Below are 18,738 nucleotides of genomic sequence, written 5' to 3'. Positions count from 1 at the left end.
TTTCCCAGAGTCACGGCAAGTTGAGTGTAATTGGGCTTTGTCACTCTCTATATTTGGACTAAATAGATAGGCAAAATTATACTCAAAGCATGAAATGTATAGGTAGTAAGTAACTCCTTACAATAGGCAATATTTGTAACTGTCATCACATTTTTTTTCCCAGTCAAGACAGGAACCCCTGTTTTTGTTTTTCCTAGGAACCTTTCGTTTTTGTCGCTATACAGAATATATCGGTATGGTATTTTTTGTGGAAAGATTAGAGAGGTCCTCAGGGAACTTAAGATCAGATTCAAGTAAGGGACATTTTCCAGGACAGGCAGTTCAGAAAGTAGCCCCTTCTCCCCTACCATTGACAGCAGCTGCTCTGAGTGGACACACTTGGGACGGGTCGAGCTGGGAAGTCTGGTGAGTGTAATGTTACTTATACATACGCGATATAGGAATACTCTGTAGCAAGTAAATGTCCAGAATTCAAATGTAGGCTTAATAGTAAATTAGTGTTGGCTGTGGCTGTATTTAAGAAACTATAAAACTAAAACAATGTAGCAGAATGTCTCATTTTTAATTATAAAATAACTGTAAAATAAGCAGATCTACGAGCTCACAATGTGTTGTTCTTGTACATTAGTTATTTGCAACATGGAAAAAATGTATATAGGGCTGGAGTGGTTAATGTATGATTTGTAATAACCAGAATCTACACCGTAACCAGTAATTACAGTATTCAACTACATGCGTATTACGGTCCCATATACGGACAGGTCATCCATTAGGGAAGACATGGTTTGAAGTTGTGTTGAGTTGATCATATGGACAAGCGCAATTCCCTCATGAGAAAACTTGAAGTGAGACACAGAACTCATACGTTAGTGTGAGTGACGTGCAATTAGATATGTAAAGGTTATTATTGGCCAAGTTGATTCACCAGACATATAAATGAGTAGTACTGTGTTTTGCGTAACCTGGGTACTGCTGGACCATTGAGTGCACCACTTGTCACATCGCACGATTGCTAAAAGAGAGGTCAATAAGTCACATGTACAGTCAGTAGACTGCTTCCGCACTTTGATGTTTGAACGATATATGCATGTGTTGGTTTGGGGCCCAACATACGGGAAAGGACTGTTTTCCGAAAAGTGACATTTTGTGAACATGGACGTGAGTGACAGGAGGCACTCGGACAGAGGGACAATGGAGGATTTTGTGAAAAAAAGAAATATTCCAGGCTTGATGAACTAATGCTGTTCTTTTTCCTTTCATGTGATTTGAACACTGGGCATCTCTTGAGGCGGTGTGCGATTGTGATCGTGGTTTGCGTTGGTGGTCTCGCAGTGACTGGGTGAGTAAAGTGGCATATGAGCCAAGTGCTATTTCTTGTCAGCATTTTGGATAGCTGATCACTTCAACCTGGGCCACGGTCTCTTGGCGTCATTCATGGTGTTGATTTCGTCACCTCCGTTGGTGCATGGTGACGGCGTTGACATTGTTGGTGCCTAAAAGAAGCAGTTTTGCGACGTGGGTAACAGGATACTGTCCTTTGGCTTGTGAGTTGAGATGACATGCAGTATAGTATCTACGTGAACCAGCACTATGCCTATTGCTAGCTGACATGTCATATTTGTTTTAGATGAGATACTGGTGATTTGATTTGGATAAGGAATGGCATGTCGATATGATCATACAACTTTCCTATAGTCAATAGTCTATCAGACAACTGAATTAAGGGAGTTTTAGGACTCACAAATCTTGTAGTAAATTGGTCTTGATTCAAACGTAATATTAATGAACAAGTAAAGTAAGAAATAAGTTGTTGTCACCAACGGTGGAGGGCATGACGTCATGTCTCCCTCCCATGCGTGCCCAGGAGCACTGAAAAATATATATAACACAGGCAGATAGATACCGTATACTACTGAGTATCTCATATTGTAAGTAAGACTCACATATCAAGGGGTACCTAAATCATTGGGCTTGACTAGTTCACCAGCCCCCCCAACGCCTAAGGCAAGATATTTTCAGTGACATAAGTAATGTGTGGGACACGCAAAATGTAAACTTGTCCGCAGAAATAGCCCGATCACAGCTGTTAAAATAACAGTGGGGGCTCATATTGTTCAGTTTCCGTTCAGTTTAGTTTTTCTAATTTAAGGAGAGTTTCACAGCATGACATGTCACTTACGCCAACCAGGTGTCCATTTGCACCCCTCATTTCAGAGTAGCAGTGTGAGTGACAGGCATCAGTGTTTAAGGGGGGGCAAGAGAAGGTCCCCTAAATAGGTGTCTCTGTCATAAAACATTGTCTCTGGTCAGCAAGATGTGTTGTGAGCAAAATTAGAATTTAAACCAATGTGAACCGGTACTGTCCTCCACGAGGACTGGTGATGATTGATAATTCGCACTCATGGCAAATGCCCTGTTGACTCATTTTTGTTGTCAACATTTAACTAATAGGCCTGTACTCCTATCTGCTTTAATCAGCTAGAGAACGGGGTCAGGCATTTCACTTTTTGATTCCAAGCAGTGATGTAAATAGATTCTCAATGCTCTACTATCTTCCTAAAATTTCTTCCTGAATTTCTAATTTAACTATAGATGTGTTTAATTGATTCTAGATGTGTCCAGTCATTTTTTAATTTCTTAGAAGAGTAATTTTTAAAAGTAAATGAGTCCTGGGATGCAGGAATGATTTTGTAAATAAGTCAGGGGGATATATGTGTCCCACTTCAACAACGTTAGGAGTTATATTTTGCCATGCTCCACAGTTCAGTAAACAGTTGTCGCTTCCAGCCGGCATCCTTGTTTCAGACAGGGACTTGTCCATGCAATAATGTGACGGAGGAGGACTTTAGAAGGAAGGATTTTTATTATCTGGACTTTCCATCAAACAATCAAGCAGCAAGCATACTGGTCAATTAATTAAGACGCATACACATTTGTATGATAAGCTATGAGGTTCAATTTGAATGTCTAGTTGATCATGGTGTTTATTTATATATCAATAAATATATCAATAATAGTGTAAACCATATACAGCAGAGTCATGTAAATACTATTTTAACAAAGAGAACATTATGTACATACTATTTTAAGTTACGAGTCATGTAAATACTAGCATTTTATTTTAAGAAATCAGTTGAGTGAACCCGTGGATCAGCTATTTTCAATGAACAAGATTTAACAGTTAAAAACCATTTAACCAAGTCGGCTTTCCTACTTACCGGAGAAAGTTTATTGTTAGTGTGTGTTTTTCAAAATGTATTCCTAGATGTGTTTATCCTTAGTTTATTTCTTTATAGATGTGAGATCATTTTATTTGAAGTTAGGAAAAAAAATGTACCGAAAGATAGAAAAGGATTTTTAAAAATAGCAGATCTGCGTGCACAAAACATACCTAGCACGTTGTTTCAATTATAGATAGACTGGCAGGAGGAAGTGACGAATAGGGTAAAATAGCTTAGTGTTAATAGGATGTTGATGCTGTTAAATAGCTTAGGTAATATTAAAAATGTTTAAAGTAAAGCGATGGTTCTAGCAATTATGAGCAATTCTATGGATAAATTCTATCTATATCCGACAGAAGTGCTCAGAGGGGGGACATGTATAGTTTAAGAAGTGTATAGTTTATGAAGTATAGTTTAAGTTGAACATAATTTAATTCAAATTCATTTTAAGCATTGGAACATAATTCAGTAGGCTGCTGAAACAATAAACAAACAAAACCTCTACGGCATTTTAGATTGCATGTCAAATTGTAGATGTACCGAGTAGAGAAGAGGGCCCACATTTGTCTGAAAGATCTGATGAGTAAATTAATGTTATTTCAAAGGACCTGGCCTCATGTCGCCTATTTTGCTGTTTACAGTAACAGAACACATACTGCTTGTGAAGAGTTGGTTCCACTCAAACCAGTAGTAATAGCAGTAATTCAGATACAGGTACAGGGGAGACTAGACTACACATGGGAAAGTTTTTTCACTCAAGTACTACACTATATTTAAATATTTATAAAATACTGCAAAACCATACACACACACATAGTGCAAACTGACATATGAGGAAAGTACCCAGTCCACATATTCTATACAGTATAAGGTCCAGCGACCACATTCTAACTTACCTCAAACAAAGGGTAAAACGTAGGTAGTCACAGCAGCAGATTACATGTAAAATCTCATTCCCCATTGACCATTCAAATAATTTGGCCAATAGCTTTTTGGAAAAAAAAGGTAAGATGTTAGTGTATGTAAAATAGTTTGTTTTCATGTTCTCGGTCAAAACCGGTTTAAGTCACTCTTAGTGCACGTCTGTGAACGTATTATTGTTAGAAGGAAACTTTATGCGTAGGTTCCCCCAGTGATGAGTAGTTCGTAGGCGGGGTCTCGGCTCCACCTGCAGAGTACCACACATGCACACAGCATCCCCAGCATCTGAATTGCAGCAAATGTTAGTGCAGCCCAGATGACATACATCATGATTTTTTTAGTTTCTTCACAACTAGAACTTCACATCCCTCCGGGTAGAGGTCTTCAGTATGAGCAAGAGATCCAGTGCAGGCTTCTGTATTACTTTTGCAGCAGCTAATGGGGACGCGGTTGTTTTTAGTTTCATTAAACCAGCGAGTGTTCATCCAATCCGAGTAATTGTGGATTCCGTAGCACTGAAGCTGTCTCTGTACATAGTCGATGGCACGGCTCGGGGCATCACTGTTGGCGCCATTGTACTCGTCATACACGTTCCGAATGGAACCGTTAACCTCATCTTCAACCTTTGCTCTGTAAATATACCCAAGGAACAGCCCGCAGACAACAGCAACAACCATGAACAACCTGAACCCCTCAAAAACAATCAAGGACAGGGGGGAGCAGTTGTCACAAAGACTTTGTCCAAGGAAGCTATTTCCATGGGCACAGCACTCAGAAATAGACACATATTCTTCAACAGTACATGTGCAGCGACGCTGGACACCTGATGAACTGAAAGACATCATGAAGGACCTTCCAGACCACAAAGTCAACATGGAGCGCTGGTGTGCAGCTGTGTTAGACTTGATTGAGATGTATGAGCCATCGGCAAGAATGCTCGAATCTGTATTTCGCAAAGTCTTTGGATTAAAATGGCTACATCTCAGGGAACATTTTGATGTGAATGGAGCACAAAATCACATTGTCACTGGACAGCTGCTGAATCACGGTGGTCTTTTTGACAGCATCAAAGCAGCATTTCCAGTACCCACTGATTGGCAAAAAATTCACAGCACTAAGCAATGGCCTGATGAAACCTGTGACACCTACAGAAATAGACTGGAGAACTGCTTTCAGAAGCACTGTGGTGTGCCACTAGACAACCCCGCTTTCAATGACTTGTTAAAAGCGCAGACAGGTGGGGCCCAGCCGGGGGTCAAGTGGCGACCTATGGGTTAGGCCACTACACAGATTTGGTGTGATATGGAGCGAAGTAGAAGACCTACGCAGTGGCAAGTGTGGAGAATGAATGGCCCGGGTATGTGTGGAATGTGATGTTTATCGAGTAGGCCTATAAGTAAGTAAAATGTTTTAAGGTATCACTGTGTACAACAGTGTTATTTTTAGGTGAAGTTATTCTAATGAAAATTGTTCTTTCCTACTTTCCAGGACTGGATGGTGAATCAATGAGATGGTCTAAATGTGTTGACAATTTAATGAATATCTTCCTTTCCCAGTGTGCATGGCATGGTTAATATGGCGATATTGACTAACTCACTAAAAACTTAGAATAACTCGTCTAGGAAGAGTGTTGTGATACAATGCAATTACAGGAGGAAGGACAAAGGGAAAAATGAGTATCTATAGACATTACACCGACAAGGTAAGAACCTACTCACTCCCACACGATCTCATACATTATTGAAATATTTGTATTGAAAGGAGGATAGTGCACTAGTTTGATGAAATACAGTGTCAAGATGCAATAATGTGTAACCTGTCAATGTAGTTAATAACCATAAGAGAGGGAGTTAACCAGAAATCAGACTGTGAAAGATTGTGATCAACTGTGATCAAGATAGATCTTAAAAAATCATAATTATGTATTATCATCGGGGGAAAAGTATAGAACAAATGTTTTAGAATAGGGGTAGTGTGTTGTTTTGTTTTTTTCCAGCTCTGAAATCCAATAAATTAAGAGAAACATATCAGAAGATGTGTTTGAACAAGGAAAAAACAAACAAACAAATGAAGACAACCAGAGAAAGCACTGAAAGGATTTGGGTTTGTATGAATGGGTAAATATACACACATACAGTGACGTCAGTCTAGTGTTATATGAATTACAATTTAGGCATTTAGCAGACGCTCTTAATCCAGAGCGACTTACATTAAGCAATAACAAAAAGCATGGCATACATCACATGTAGAAAAAGTAGTTATCATGAATCATGCGTAAACTAAGAACGTAACATTGGAGTATCTATGTAAACTATACATACTATACTATATAATATATTATACATGTGTACTATAAAGTGCTATGACTACATAAAGTGCAATTCTAGAGCTGTCTACATAACAAGCTGAAGCTGAAGACAATTAATGTAAAATAATAATAATAATAATAATAATATTGAAATGAATTTTGTATAACCACCTTTTTAACCACGGTGGAAATAATTCAAGTGAACAAAATTACCTGCAAGTTGTTCTCCCTCTAAGAAAACCTGACAGACATACATATGTCACATGGGCCAGTGACACCAATGAGAGCCAAGCCACATCATCATGTCCGTCCAGAGACTCCAGACGTCCCTACAAGGCCCACACGCATTCCATCCCCGCAGTCACCCCCCAGTGACAGCGATGGGAGCCGGATAAAGACGAAGTACTGGGCCCACCATGGGGAAAAAAGACTAAAATGCCATGCCACAACTTGTGACAGAAACATAAGGAGAGGAGAACATTTGCGTGGAGGAGAAAACCACGAAAAAAGACTACACCTGATGCTGGCTTATGAGTGATCGCTCAAGACAAATCGAGGGTCGTAGGTTGGAATTTCCCAATAAGAAGGAAAAGGGTTTTCGCCCCTACCAGCCATCAGAAGTTGTGTGTAATAAAAAGAAAATTATCATGTGGGTGGACATTGAATACACTTAAATGTAAACCTTTCTTACTCTAGGAGATAGTCCATATATAAGTCATCTTTTTGTAGTAAATTTGCAGACAGTATAGTATCTCATGGTCCTTGGTATAAATTAATATGAGACATTTAATTTACATATTTGAAATGGTGGAATGTAGTGGCAGAAAATACTACACTGCCTGGAGCAAGGCTTCCACCTGTTGATTGTCTGTCAAAATGACCTATTCTTACCCAAGACCCATGTTTAGTCTTGTCCACTGACCACACCTCCAATGTATTTGTGCTTCTTCATTTTGTATAAGAGAGACTCATTTGAACAGTTTGGTAGGCTTGCATCCGTGCACCTCCCTGGGCTGGTACAGACCACTCCTTGTAATAAACGTGACATTGTTTCAGTCCACTCTCTACCTCGATTATTTCTTAAAGTCTCTGTTAGGAGTATTAATAATCCCATCACACGTCAAAGAGAAAATGTTCCCCGGGAAATGAAATCCAAGTGGAGCCAGCCCAGACTGATATACCGCGACAGTGTTGTGTGATATTAGTCTGGCTTATTAGCCAGGCTACCGTATTAGATGACACAATGAGGAAATGTTGTCGTTTTTGTTTATTGCTGTGAAAATGTTGTATGAGGGAAACCTCAATGTCTCTCGAGAATAGCTACAATTTAGAATAAATAAAGGTTTGAAAAAAAAAAAAAAGTGATTAATTAAATAAAAAAAAGTACATTAAATCCATCAAAAACATGATATGTTGGCCTTTCATCTGTGTCGTCTCTTCACAGCCAGTATTAACTTCTTAAGCCTTACATTATACTAATAACTTGCAAACTTGCCTCACAAGTATGCAGGTGTATTGCAAGCTTGCAGGTGTGCTGCCTAACAATGCCTATAACGACACGCCCAAAGTAGAGATGCCTGATCAAAATGGTAAATTAACACATTAAAGGGGAATACCATTCATTTTCAACATTTTCAATTGTCATTAATATACCTTATAGCTGTTGTGTGGAAATAATAAGGGCTCATGTGATCATGTGAAGTGACACAGGAAAGGTATACTCTGCAGAGAACAACAACTCTAAGGTATATTAATGACATAATAATAATTATGAAAAATAGCGGTATTCCCCTTTAAACATGGCCATGGTGGGGGCAGCTTTGATGTGAACTGTCTGGGAGAGAAGCATTCTGCTGTCAAGTTATTGGTGCTGAAAGTACATGAGTTGGTTCTTGACGTTTTAAAGTGGTGCGGTCTGGAGTTTGTCTGTGATCCGACGCGACCGACAGCTCATTTCACACACCAGTGTCCTGCGTTAAGAGGTTGAAAGTTATGGAGCTACTGGGAACTGAACTCAAAGTTATGAGGAGCTACTGGGAACTGAACTCAAAGTTATGAGGAGCTACTGGGAACTGAACTCAAAGTTATGAGGAGCTACTGGGAACTGAACTCAAAGTTATGAGGAGCTACTGGGAACTGAACTCCAGTGATGTAAATAGGTTTTCAATGTAATGAGTCCCGGGATGCACAGGTGGTCATTCTAATGAGTCCCAAAAAATTCTAATGAGTCCCAAAAAAAATCACACCTGTGTGAAGTGAGGGGATGCAACTCCGTGTGGGGGTTCGCGGGGGGGGGGGGGGGGGGGATGTTCCAGACCCCCAGGAACACGCCCAGGGGGCCGGGCCGGTTCTGGCGTGCCGCGTCGCGTCCGAAACGGTTGAGAAGGACAGAGTTACCGTGTGTGGCGGCCCCTCTACTGTACTGTAATGTACTGGCACCCCCGAAAGCATACAGTTAATACGTGCGTGCGTGTTTGTGTGTGCATTAGGTTGCGCACAGATGGTGAAAAACAACCATGCTGTTTTCGTGCTCATACCCAGACACCCAGACACCCGCCCACACACATAGTTCCGTAAGGGAGTGGTTGCACCACTCAAAAATAATAATAATAAAACATTTTTTATTTTATTTTATAAAACAAAAATATATAAACATATCAAATAGGCCTATACAGTATATTTTTAATGTAGGCTAGTAGTATTAGCAAGCACAACTCAGTAAGAAATACTAATAGTGGGCAACAGTGGATTTAACATAGCTTAAACCAACCAAAAGTTGTTTGCAGTTGCAATTATTATACTTAGTCAAAATATCCGCGTGTGTTACACAATGTGTGTTTCCCATTGAATCGGGTCTGCTTGTCACGCTAAAACATGTTCCCCTAAATATTTCTGTCGGAGGCAGCGCCGTTTAGTTGAGAGAGTTGCGACATCTCCATTCACTGCTTATTCGTGGGGCTGCATGCGTCACTGATCACTCCATTGTCGTCACTCTCCGTCTCTAAACGGCTCTAGTCTTAGAGGCTGCGCTCAGTCAGAGCCAACATGGCGGCGCACATCGCGCTGTGTTGACAATGTTGTTACAGACTAGTGGTTCTACAAGAACGATTCCTACGTGGATTTTATGTTTTATAACATAGGATGAGGTCGGATGCGGGCATGCAAAATGATCGTGTCCGTAGATTATTGTTTTACCGCATTTTTCCCCCCACGATTTCTTTTTTCCCCCCACGTGGATTATTATTACTGTGTATGCTGACTGAGTACAGCAGTGCATCCCGTGGATGCAGAGGTTGAGCGGAGTTAGCGTCCCAAAACTATAAAGTGCGTTTTGGGACGCAAAACGCACCCTATTTACATCACTGGAACTCAAAGTTATGAGGAGCTACTGGGAACTGAACTCAAAGTTATGAGGAGCTACTGGGAACTGAACTCAAAGTTATGAGGAGCTACTGGGAACTGAACTCAAATTCCACATTTGAGAATAGTGTCAGTGAACTGCAACTGAAGTGTGATTTTAGGCAAACATGTTGTTCAGAATTCAAATATATTAAAAATAGCCGATGTACAAGCCCACAACTCGTCCGATCCCAACACGTCATGTCGTTATAAATTGGCTATATTCGCTATTCACCACATGCTTAAGTACAGTATAGGACATATCATTTGCATCCCACTATAATCAATCGGGTCAGATTTAGATAACGTACCAGATAGCTGGTATTTAAAACTTTTGTACAATTTTGTACATTTATAAACTGTGTACATTGGTGACTATAATCTAGCATTCTAGCTGATCTTGAGGCCTACAAAAACGAGAAAAAAGGGGGGGGGGGGGGGGTTCTTAACTAGCACCAGCAAGGTTAACTAGTGAATTTACTAGTCGACTAGTTGAATAGTCGACTAGTTGCTTAAAGCCCTAGTATACAAGTTTCCTCAGAGATTTCCCTCTGTTGGCTCAGCAAAGTAAATTAATTACTCTAATGATTATGTCAAACAAGTTAGTCGATATCATAATGAGCACCTTAGGGGCAGCAATTGAAGTCAAACCACCTGCCAAATGTGTGTGTACAAACTTGGTAGTGGCAACTAACTCTTAAACCCCTCTGGCAGCCTGGTCAGATTTAGAATAGATTAGACTTTTTTTTGTCTTGTCCAGTAAACATTAAGGTATATATATTATATTAAGGTGATCCATTGTGTCGACATCCGATAGCTCTTCAAGCCCAACACACACCGTCTGTGAACGCCGCGCGTCAAAACAGCCGCCTCCGTTATTTTCAATGAACCTATCCCACACCGGCGCCGCGTCCTGTGGGTGTTGCTGCGCGGCTATGACGCGCGGCAATACTGTGCCGCGTCGCTGCGCACCCGCTTCACAGACGGTGTGTGTTGGGCTTAACACAGTGATTCTATTTTATGTATTGTGCCAAACAGCGTGACCAAAGCTTTAAGTATTGATCGAGCTTCAGCACAAGCATATGGTATTGATCTGGGAGACGGAGTTGAACCTTAGGGGTATCGTTTAAAATCGGGTTCACCTGAAATGAAAGGATTTTCTCTGACACGCAACTAGGGTTGGGATTCGGAACCGGGTCCATTTCAGACCCGGTTCCGACATTGCGGATCCGGAGCCGGTTCCATCGTTTTTTTATTAACGGTTCCCCAAACGGATCTCATCAGTCGTCATTTAGCTCCGCTGTGTCTGTGCATGCATGCAAGCAGAGCCAAGTTACTGGGGTGACGTCACCCAACCTGAGTGAGTTAGTGGGGTCGGGGAGGATACGCCCACTATTCTGTGCATTCAGCGACCGCCGCGGAGTGACTGGGACAGTATGTTGAAGAGATCTCCAAAGTGTGGTTAACAGAGAGGGAAATTACTCTGAGGCTGAGCACGCAAGTGCAATAAATGCGATGCTATAGTTCCCTGGCTGCAAAGGTTGTTGCAACTTGTACCAGTTGCAGTTTTGCACCACGTCCACATTGAGGAAACATCTCAAAATCAATATGCCTACACGAGTCCACAACTCACGAGAATAATCTAGGCACATCGCATCGTTTGTGAGCCATGCGGAAAGCCGTGCCCGCTCTCCCCGCAACTCCACCACAGCTAGCCGGCGGGGGACGAGGATGATGCAAGGCTCGTTCACTTTCCCCAGGCTAGTAACGTAATAGAAAATAAAAACTACTGTCGTCTACAGAGCTTTTCATTAGGCCGCGGCGTATTGTACAACTGTTGTTAATGGTGTTAATTTAGAACGCCAATGACTCGACGTCTTTCTGTCTGATATTGTATGAATCACGTTAACTATAGTATAGAGCCAAATCAATTTGTCTGCACTTATAAGCAACTCAACTGCTTTTGATTTGGTTCTAAATTAATCGCGTGGCTGTTGAGAGCCCAGCGTTTAGGTGCATACCTCCATAGATTGATTACTTTATGAACAGTTTGCAGAAAAAAAGCACAGGAACGTAGCCTACAGTTCAATACAAGGTCTGCTAAAACGATTTTATAATCCAAGAAAGCACTATGGCTTGTTTCCATTAGGGTAAGGGGTCCTTCATATTAAATTAATCTGAACATTAAAGACAACATTTGTCACCACAACAATATCATTATTGCAATGTGTACTGTAGGCTATATTTAATATACAGTACAAATTGCAATATACAGTACAAATTGCAACAATGATATTGTTGTGGTGTCTAGCTGGTGGTGGTGGTGGTGAAGTTTAAATAATAGTGCCACACTGCCACCTCATAATTGTAAAGTATATTTTCAATAATTGAATTAATGAATGTGTGTTTATTATGTACTTGGTTAGGTTAGTTATAATATAAGCATAATCTATGTCAGAAAAAAAGGGGAAAAAATAATATTAGGATCCGTTAAGGGAACCGTTAGGAACCGGAACCGTTAAGAGGGATCCGGGAAGGATCCGGAACCGTTAAAATCCTAACGAATCCCAACCCTACACGCAACTGGAGGCCCGCAATGCTGCACAGCGCCAGCCAGGATGGAATTATATATGTTTGATAAAAGGTATATGAATAAATACCGTGGGTCCATAGTTATATTCAATAGTTTATAGTGTGCAGGCCTACCTCAATCACACACCTCTTCCTACACAGTCAAACTGAGTGTTCATTTAAATTGTACAAATGGAACCCGAATGGAAACCAGACCGCAAGGTCTTTCTTCGGAAATCCCTTTGGACCAAAAAAAATGCCTAGCTGTACATTGTGCCGTTTGCATTTTTTTTCTTATTGTCTAATAAAATATTCAATCAATCAAAACCAAATGGACCCGTACCCGGTAGCGGGTCCATTTGGTTCCATTTTGTACACCTCCTTCCATAACTACCTCCCTCCATTTTGTACACTCTCAGAGTTTACACTAACCCTGAGGATGTTACAGTGTACAGTACATCTGCATAACGTTCCTGAATGTAAGAACATAATAAAATATTCCGTACCTCCTCGGCTGCAAACTTCAGCACGGCGGTGAATGGTGTGCTGTCTGGGACACTGAGGCTGCAATACAAACAATGCAAACATGATGATTTCAGCATTTTATATATCATTAATTTTATACAACCAAAACGCTTACTTCCTTCTGCTTGGATTAACCCATTTTGACCTGAGATCAGATTCTAAAAATGTCTTCTACATCCTGAGTTTTCTGAAAAAGCTATGTTTCTATGTCAGTGGTTCTTCGATTTTTCAAAAATAGCAGACCTACAAGCTCGTAGCGCGTCACTTGGTGGCGCGCTATGAGCTTGTAGATCTGCTATTTTTCAATAGCTAAAGCATAACATGATGCTAACACCAAAAGGGGTTCACGCCCAGAATGGGTTAATGAATGATTCAATGTATTTATTTATTTGGTAATAAAAGGAAAGAGAAAATCAGCACTTCCACAACATTTTGTAGATTGTAGAATATCACAGGAGGATAAAAACACAATGAAGTCCTAAGGCTCATTTCCATTGTGGTCCTCTCTATGGCACGGTTTCAAAAACAGTGCCGTGCATCGGGACATATTTGTGCGTCACGGACACATTTTTATGAGTCTCTATTTTTTTGATTACTTTTGATTATTATTACAATTATTGTGCTGATTAAATTGAATCCCATGACAAGTGAAAAACTACTTACGGACGATCCATCTATTAATTCACGGTGAAACCGTGTGTGTGTGTGTGTGTGTGTGTGTGTGTCTCATGGTGACCCAGGCATAACTTGGGCGCAGTCAAGTCACAGTAACGAGTGGCAATTCAATCGGACCAAACAATTTCCGAGAAACGGAAAGAAAATTCATCAGGGATTTATCCCTGTGTGGCTCTGCTAACTAAACTACTAAAGTCTTCTGTAAATTACTGTAATGATGATGTCAAACAGCCAGGTCAGTCAATTATCATAATGAGAGACGGTAGGTGCAGCGAGCGATTATGAACACAAACAACCTGCCAAATCTGTGTACAAACTTGGCAGTGGCATCTGACTCTTAACCCATTCTAGGCAGGAACCCCTTTTAAGCATTACGTTATACTTTAGCTAGCCTATTGAAAAATAGCAGATCTACAAGCTCATAGCGCGGCACCGAGTGCCGCGCTACGAGCTTGTAGGTCTGCTATTTTTGAAAAATCGGGAAAATGTGGCCCAAATCTTTGAATATATATTATTTCAGAGCGAATGTTTTTAACTCAAATATTTGCTTCTGGGGGGGTCCCTGGACCAACATATTTTCTGATGGGGGTTGGTGGGCTAATTACATATAGTTTCTGGGGTCCTTGACATGAAATATTGAGCACCACTGACATAGAAACATAGGTATTTTCCAAATTTCTAAGTCAGGTCTAAATGGGTCAGACTACTCTGGTGGATAACTTTTTATGTCCAGTATACTTTTAAGCAGTATCGCTCCAATGCAATATGTCTTCCTATAAACAGCTCTTTACATCTCGGTCGTATTTTATATTCTTTGTGCGTGACAGCGAGCTGCACTATTGATTCAACTGTGCATCTGCGGTCTACATTGTATTGATTTTGGGTGAGGGAGTTCACCTGTTCATTCTGTTTGATCCTTTATAGATGGCAAGGTTTCACCTCTGTGGCGTGGTGGTGCTTCTTATAATGTTGTTTATTTCAAAAAGGCAGAGCCTGCACACCAAAGCAGGTAAAATATGTAATTACAAAAATGACAACATTTCGATCTGTTGTGGCTCACAGTGGGGGGTGATGGACAATGTGGGGTATATCATTATTAAGGACGTCAGCAGGTGTGCATGTTCATATGACCTGAAGAAGATCCACAGCCGATCAAAACTATGTCATTTTTGCAATAAAGACGAAAATATTGTATCTTGCTTTGGTGTGCGGGCTCTACCCTTTTTTTAACTGAAGCCGAGCACCCACAGTCGACATGCGTATTATAATAGCCAATTGATGTTTATTTTGTTTGACATGGACATCCCCGTCACATTGGACGAACCAGATGCATGTTAAGAGGCCGATTCTATAAAAACGCCTTATAAAACCTGACCTACGTTTTCTGAAAACCTTCAAATTCTCATAAAAACAACAATAACTAGAAAAAGTGCCCTTCTGGGCACAGGTCTCCACCAGGAGAGAGTGTGTGTGTGTGTGTGTGTGTGTGTGTGTGTGTGTGTGTGTGTGAGTGAGTGAGACACGGCTTTGCCTGTTGTAGCGCCACCATGAGGCTGATTTGAAAACTGGCATTTCTTCCTCAGCCCAGTGGGAATATGCATGCACAGTTTCACCGCAATCGGACGCTGCGTTGAGTAGTTGTGGCGATTTGTACAAAACGGGTACAAAGCGGGCTACTCCTGAAAAGTTTAGATGCCAATCGTAGGCAATGAAGGTGGATTATGAGAAATCAAACAAACCCGTCTTGATCACATGACTATGGAGAGCATGTGTACCGATTTCTGGTAGATGTTTGTTGTGAATATCCCGTTCCGGAAGATTCCGGATCTTCAAATTAACATTTTTATATAATATATAAAAATGTTATATTATATTTAACAAAAAGTACTGGTTTTGTGATGATCTATATTGCCTGAATCAACTATTTGTGTTTGTTAACGGGCTAAGAGTGACTTTTACAATGTAAGTCAATTTCTATTTGATTTATTTAATTATTTTTCCAACTTTGGCAAGATAACTGCAACCCAAACCTGTACCAAAGTGGTCTTGCCCTTTGACGAGTGCAGATTTTCAACACCTGCCCACAGCAAAGCATAATCCTCTCAATACACACCTGGCCAGTTGCACCACCTCACAGCACCTTCAAACTTAGCCTAGTTATAGCTTAAATGGCTTGATTAAAAAGCCATTTAAGCTATAACTAGGCTAAGTTTGAATTTAGGCCCAGGCCACACGTATCTGGATCTTTTGCTAAACGCACATTTGTGCGTTTGGGCCTTTCAGCCACACGCAAAATGACAGTTTTTTTAAATACCTGTTTCTATATCAGTGGTGCTCAATATTTCATGTCAAGGACCCCCAGAATGTTCTGTATTTGGCTGCGGACCCCCATCTGAAAATATGTTGTTCCAGGGACCCCCCCAGAAGCAAGGATATGAGTTAAAAACCTTCGCTCTGAAAGTATATATATATTCAAAGATTTGCGCCACATTTTCACGATTTTTCAAAAATAGCAGACCTACAAGCTCGTAGATTGTAGATCTGCTATTTTTCAATAGCTAAAGTATAACATAATGCTTAAAACACCAAATGGCATTCCTGTCCAGAATGGGTTAAGGCACAGAAGTAAGTACAAATCCACCAAACGGCAGAGAGCAGTGCTCCCCCTTTATGGCATTTACAGACTGAGAAAATCTATTGTTTTCAGAGACAGGAATTCCTCTTTTTTGTGATGAGTGAGTGGTTTAGCTTAGAAGTCACTTTTGTTTCCAATGAAACATGTGAATGCTGCTTTGGAACACGTTTCGAAGAGGAGATAATTCTGTCTGTAATCTGGGATATACCTCTGGGTAATTCTGCAAACTGTTAATACATATTTCAATCAATCAATCAGTCTCTGTGTTCATGCATGCGTAACGCCCGGGAATCGAACATGGGTGTCTCCTGCATGGAAAGCCAACATTGCCACTATCCTAAAAGGGGAATTCCCCCCTTGGCTGGGGGAGATATTCGGCTTTTGGTCATCAGGCAGAGGCTCTGAGCCACTACTGCTACACATGCCCAAGTATACTCTCAAGTCTTTCCAGAGGGAACTCACTCTCAGTGACATGTCGGGTATCCCAGCAGTCTCTTACAGACTAATTACATCCATCGCGTCCACTGTGATCAAGAATCTGTTAATCCATTGAGACCTGGAACGCATCCATGTCACGTTAGCGTTTAACCACATTAACCATTAACCCATTTTGGGGCGGGAACCCCTTTTGGAGTTTTAAACATTGTTATAATTTAGCTATTGAAAAATAGCAGATCTACAAGCTCATAGCGCGCCACCGAGTGGCGCGCTATGAACTTGTAGGTCTGCTATTTTTGAAAAATCGTTAAAATGTGCCTCAAATCTTTCCGAAAATTGTCATGATTTAGATTTTTTTTTTTTTTAATTTCGACGTCAGGCCTGAATGGGTTAATAAGCTAAACAGTGGCAATGTGTTTCCTGGTTACAGACAATGAGCAGGCACACATAAAGAGGACTTTGTGCACAGACAGCACACATTTAGGTTTCCTGAGACCTGAGGTGATAGGCACACATAAAGAGGACTTTGTGCACAGACAGCACACATTTAGGTTTCCTGAGACCGGAAGTGATAGGCACAGTTTGCTTTTTTTGTTTTCCACACTTTGGATAACATCGCTATATAAATGCTCCATTTACTTAAATCTGAAAAGCACATATGCCTTGTGTGGTACAAATAAATGGTAAATAAATGGTAAATGGTGCATTTATATAGCGCCTTTATCCAAGGCGCTTTACATAGATTGTGCATTACATTCACCTATTCACACACACATTCATACACCGATTGCGGCGGAAGCCATGCAAGGTACCAACCAGCACATCGGGAGCAATTTGGGGTTCAGTGTCTTGCCCAAGGACACTTCGACATGTAGCCAGGAGGAGCCGGGATTCGAACCGCCGACCCATGGATCATTGGACGACCTGCTCTACCTCTTGAGCCACAGTCGCCCCTGTGACCAATAAGCATACCTACATGATACATTAATTTAGTAATTGTACCTTTTACAGATGGAAAGGCGATAGCAAACTACATGCATATGCTCTCAAAATAATTTGAGATTCATGAATCCAATCATAAGACGGAATCATGCTTGAATTATAGCAGCAACCATGTGCAACTTGTTTTAGTCAGGAGTATTTTCTCTGAATCAGGTGTTATACGGAAGGTGAAAATATCTTAGGATAAGTTTAGGCATATACATCAAAGAATATGTTTTTTATGAATGAGGCCCCTGGACAGGAGTCCAGCTGCTAAAATGTCAGGTGAACATATTGTAGGCTAAAGTCCACTCTTTGTTTGATCGATAGACGATAGCCTAGCCATTGAGCCTGAACATAATGATATGGTGCATTGCATTATGGTCTAGTACTACTATAGTACTATGGCTGAATGTTAAGACATCAATGATTGTGAACCCAGTGATATATATTTTTTTTTATATAGCTTCATTTTCAATTCAATAAAAAATAAAAATCAGTTGCTTGGCAAACAATCAACAGAGGCATGATGATTACAACTAAAGTGCAATATGAGCAATATAGTAGCCTACATGACATTGAATGATACAACAACCAAAGTGCCATATGTTCTGTTCAGTTATTGGATTAATGACTCCTGCAATTGAACCTTTGCAAACGTTTCATTGTTGATAAATTGATTGCATATTTACTCATTATAATATCTGCTGATAGACTGCTGTACAAACATTATCTATATATAATATATAGATAATATACCTGGCAGGTACCTGCTGTAAGGCCAGCTGTTACTGTGCATATCAGTCATCACTCTTATTATTTGAAACTAGCTACAAATAAATAATAATGCATACGCAATGCCAATAAATGTGGGTGTGCGTGGCACAATATTGTATATTTTACGCAGTGCAGATGACTAGTGTTATGGACACCGTTATCCTGTGATACATTATTGCTGTTGCCCCGCTGGAATCTCCATATTAACTACATCTAAGTACAATAAGTTAACTCTGCATTAGACTCATTAAGTAGCCCATATAACGTTAGATTAATTTGTTTTATGC

General features: G+C 40.5%; 1 protein-coding gene across 1 annotated transcript in view; it reads right to left on the bottom strand.

Annotated features, from left to right (window-relative positions):
* The window catches only part of ufm1 (ubiquitin-fold modifier 1), a 45,983-nt gene that overhangs the window by 26,899 nt on the left and 346 nt on the right, over positions 1 to 18,738 (bottom strand). The window contains exon 3 of the mRNA XM_079507318.1: positions 12,927 to 12,984. Coding sequence (XP_079363444.1) covers positions 12,927 to 12,984 — 58 coding nt within the window. The remainder of the gene's footprint in view (positions 1 to 12,926; positions 12,985 to 18,738) is intronic.

Source organism: Electrona antarctica, assembly GCF_951216825.1.
Source record: "Electrona antarctica genome assembly, chromosome: 8".
In the NCBI taxonomy this organism is placed as follows: domain Eukaryota; kingdom Metazoa; phylum Chordata; class Actinopteri; order Myctophiformes; family Myctophidae; genus Electrona; species Electrona antarctica.
The sequence above is the reverse complement of the archived record's forward strand: the minus strand, read 5'-3'. Positions and strand labels throughout refer to the sequence as shown.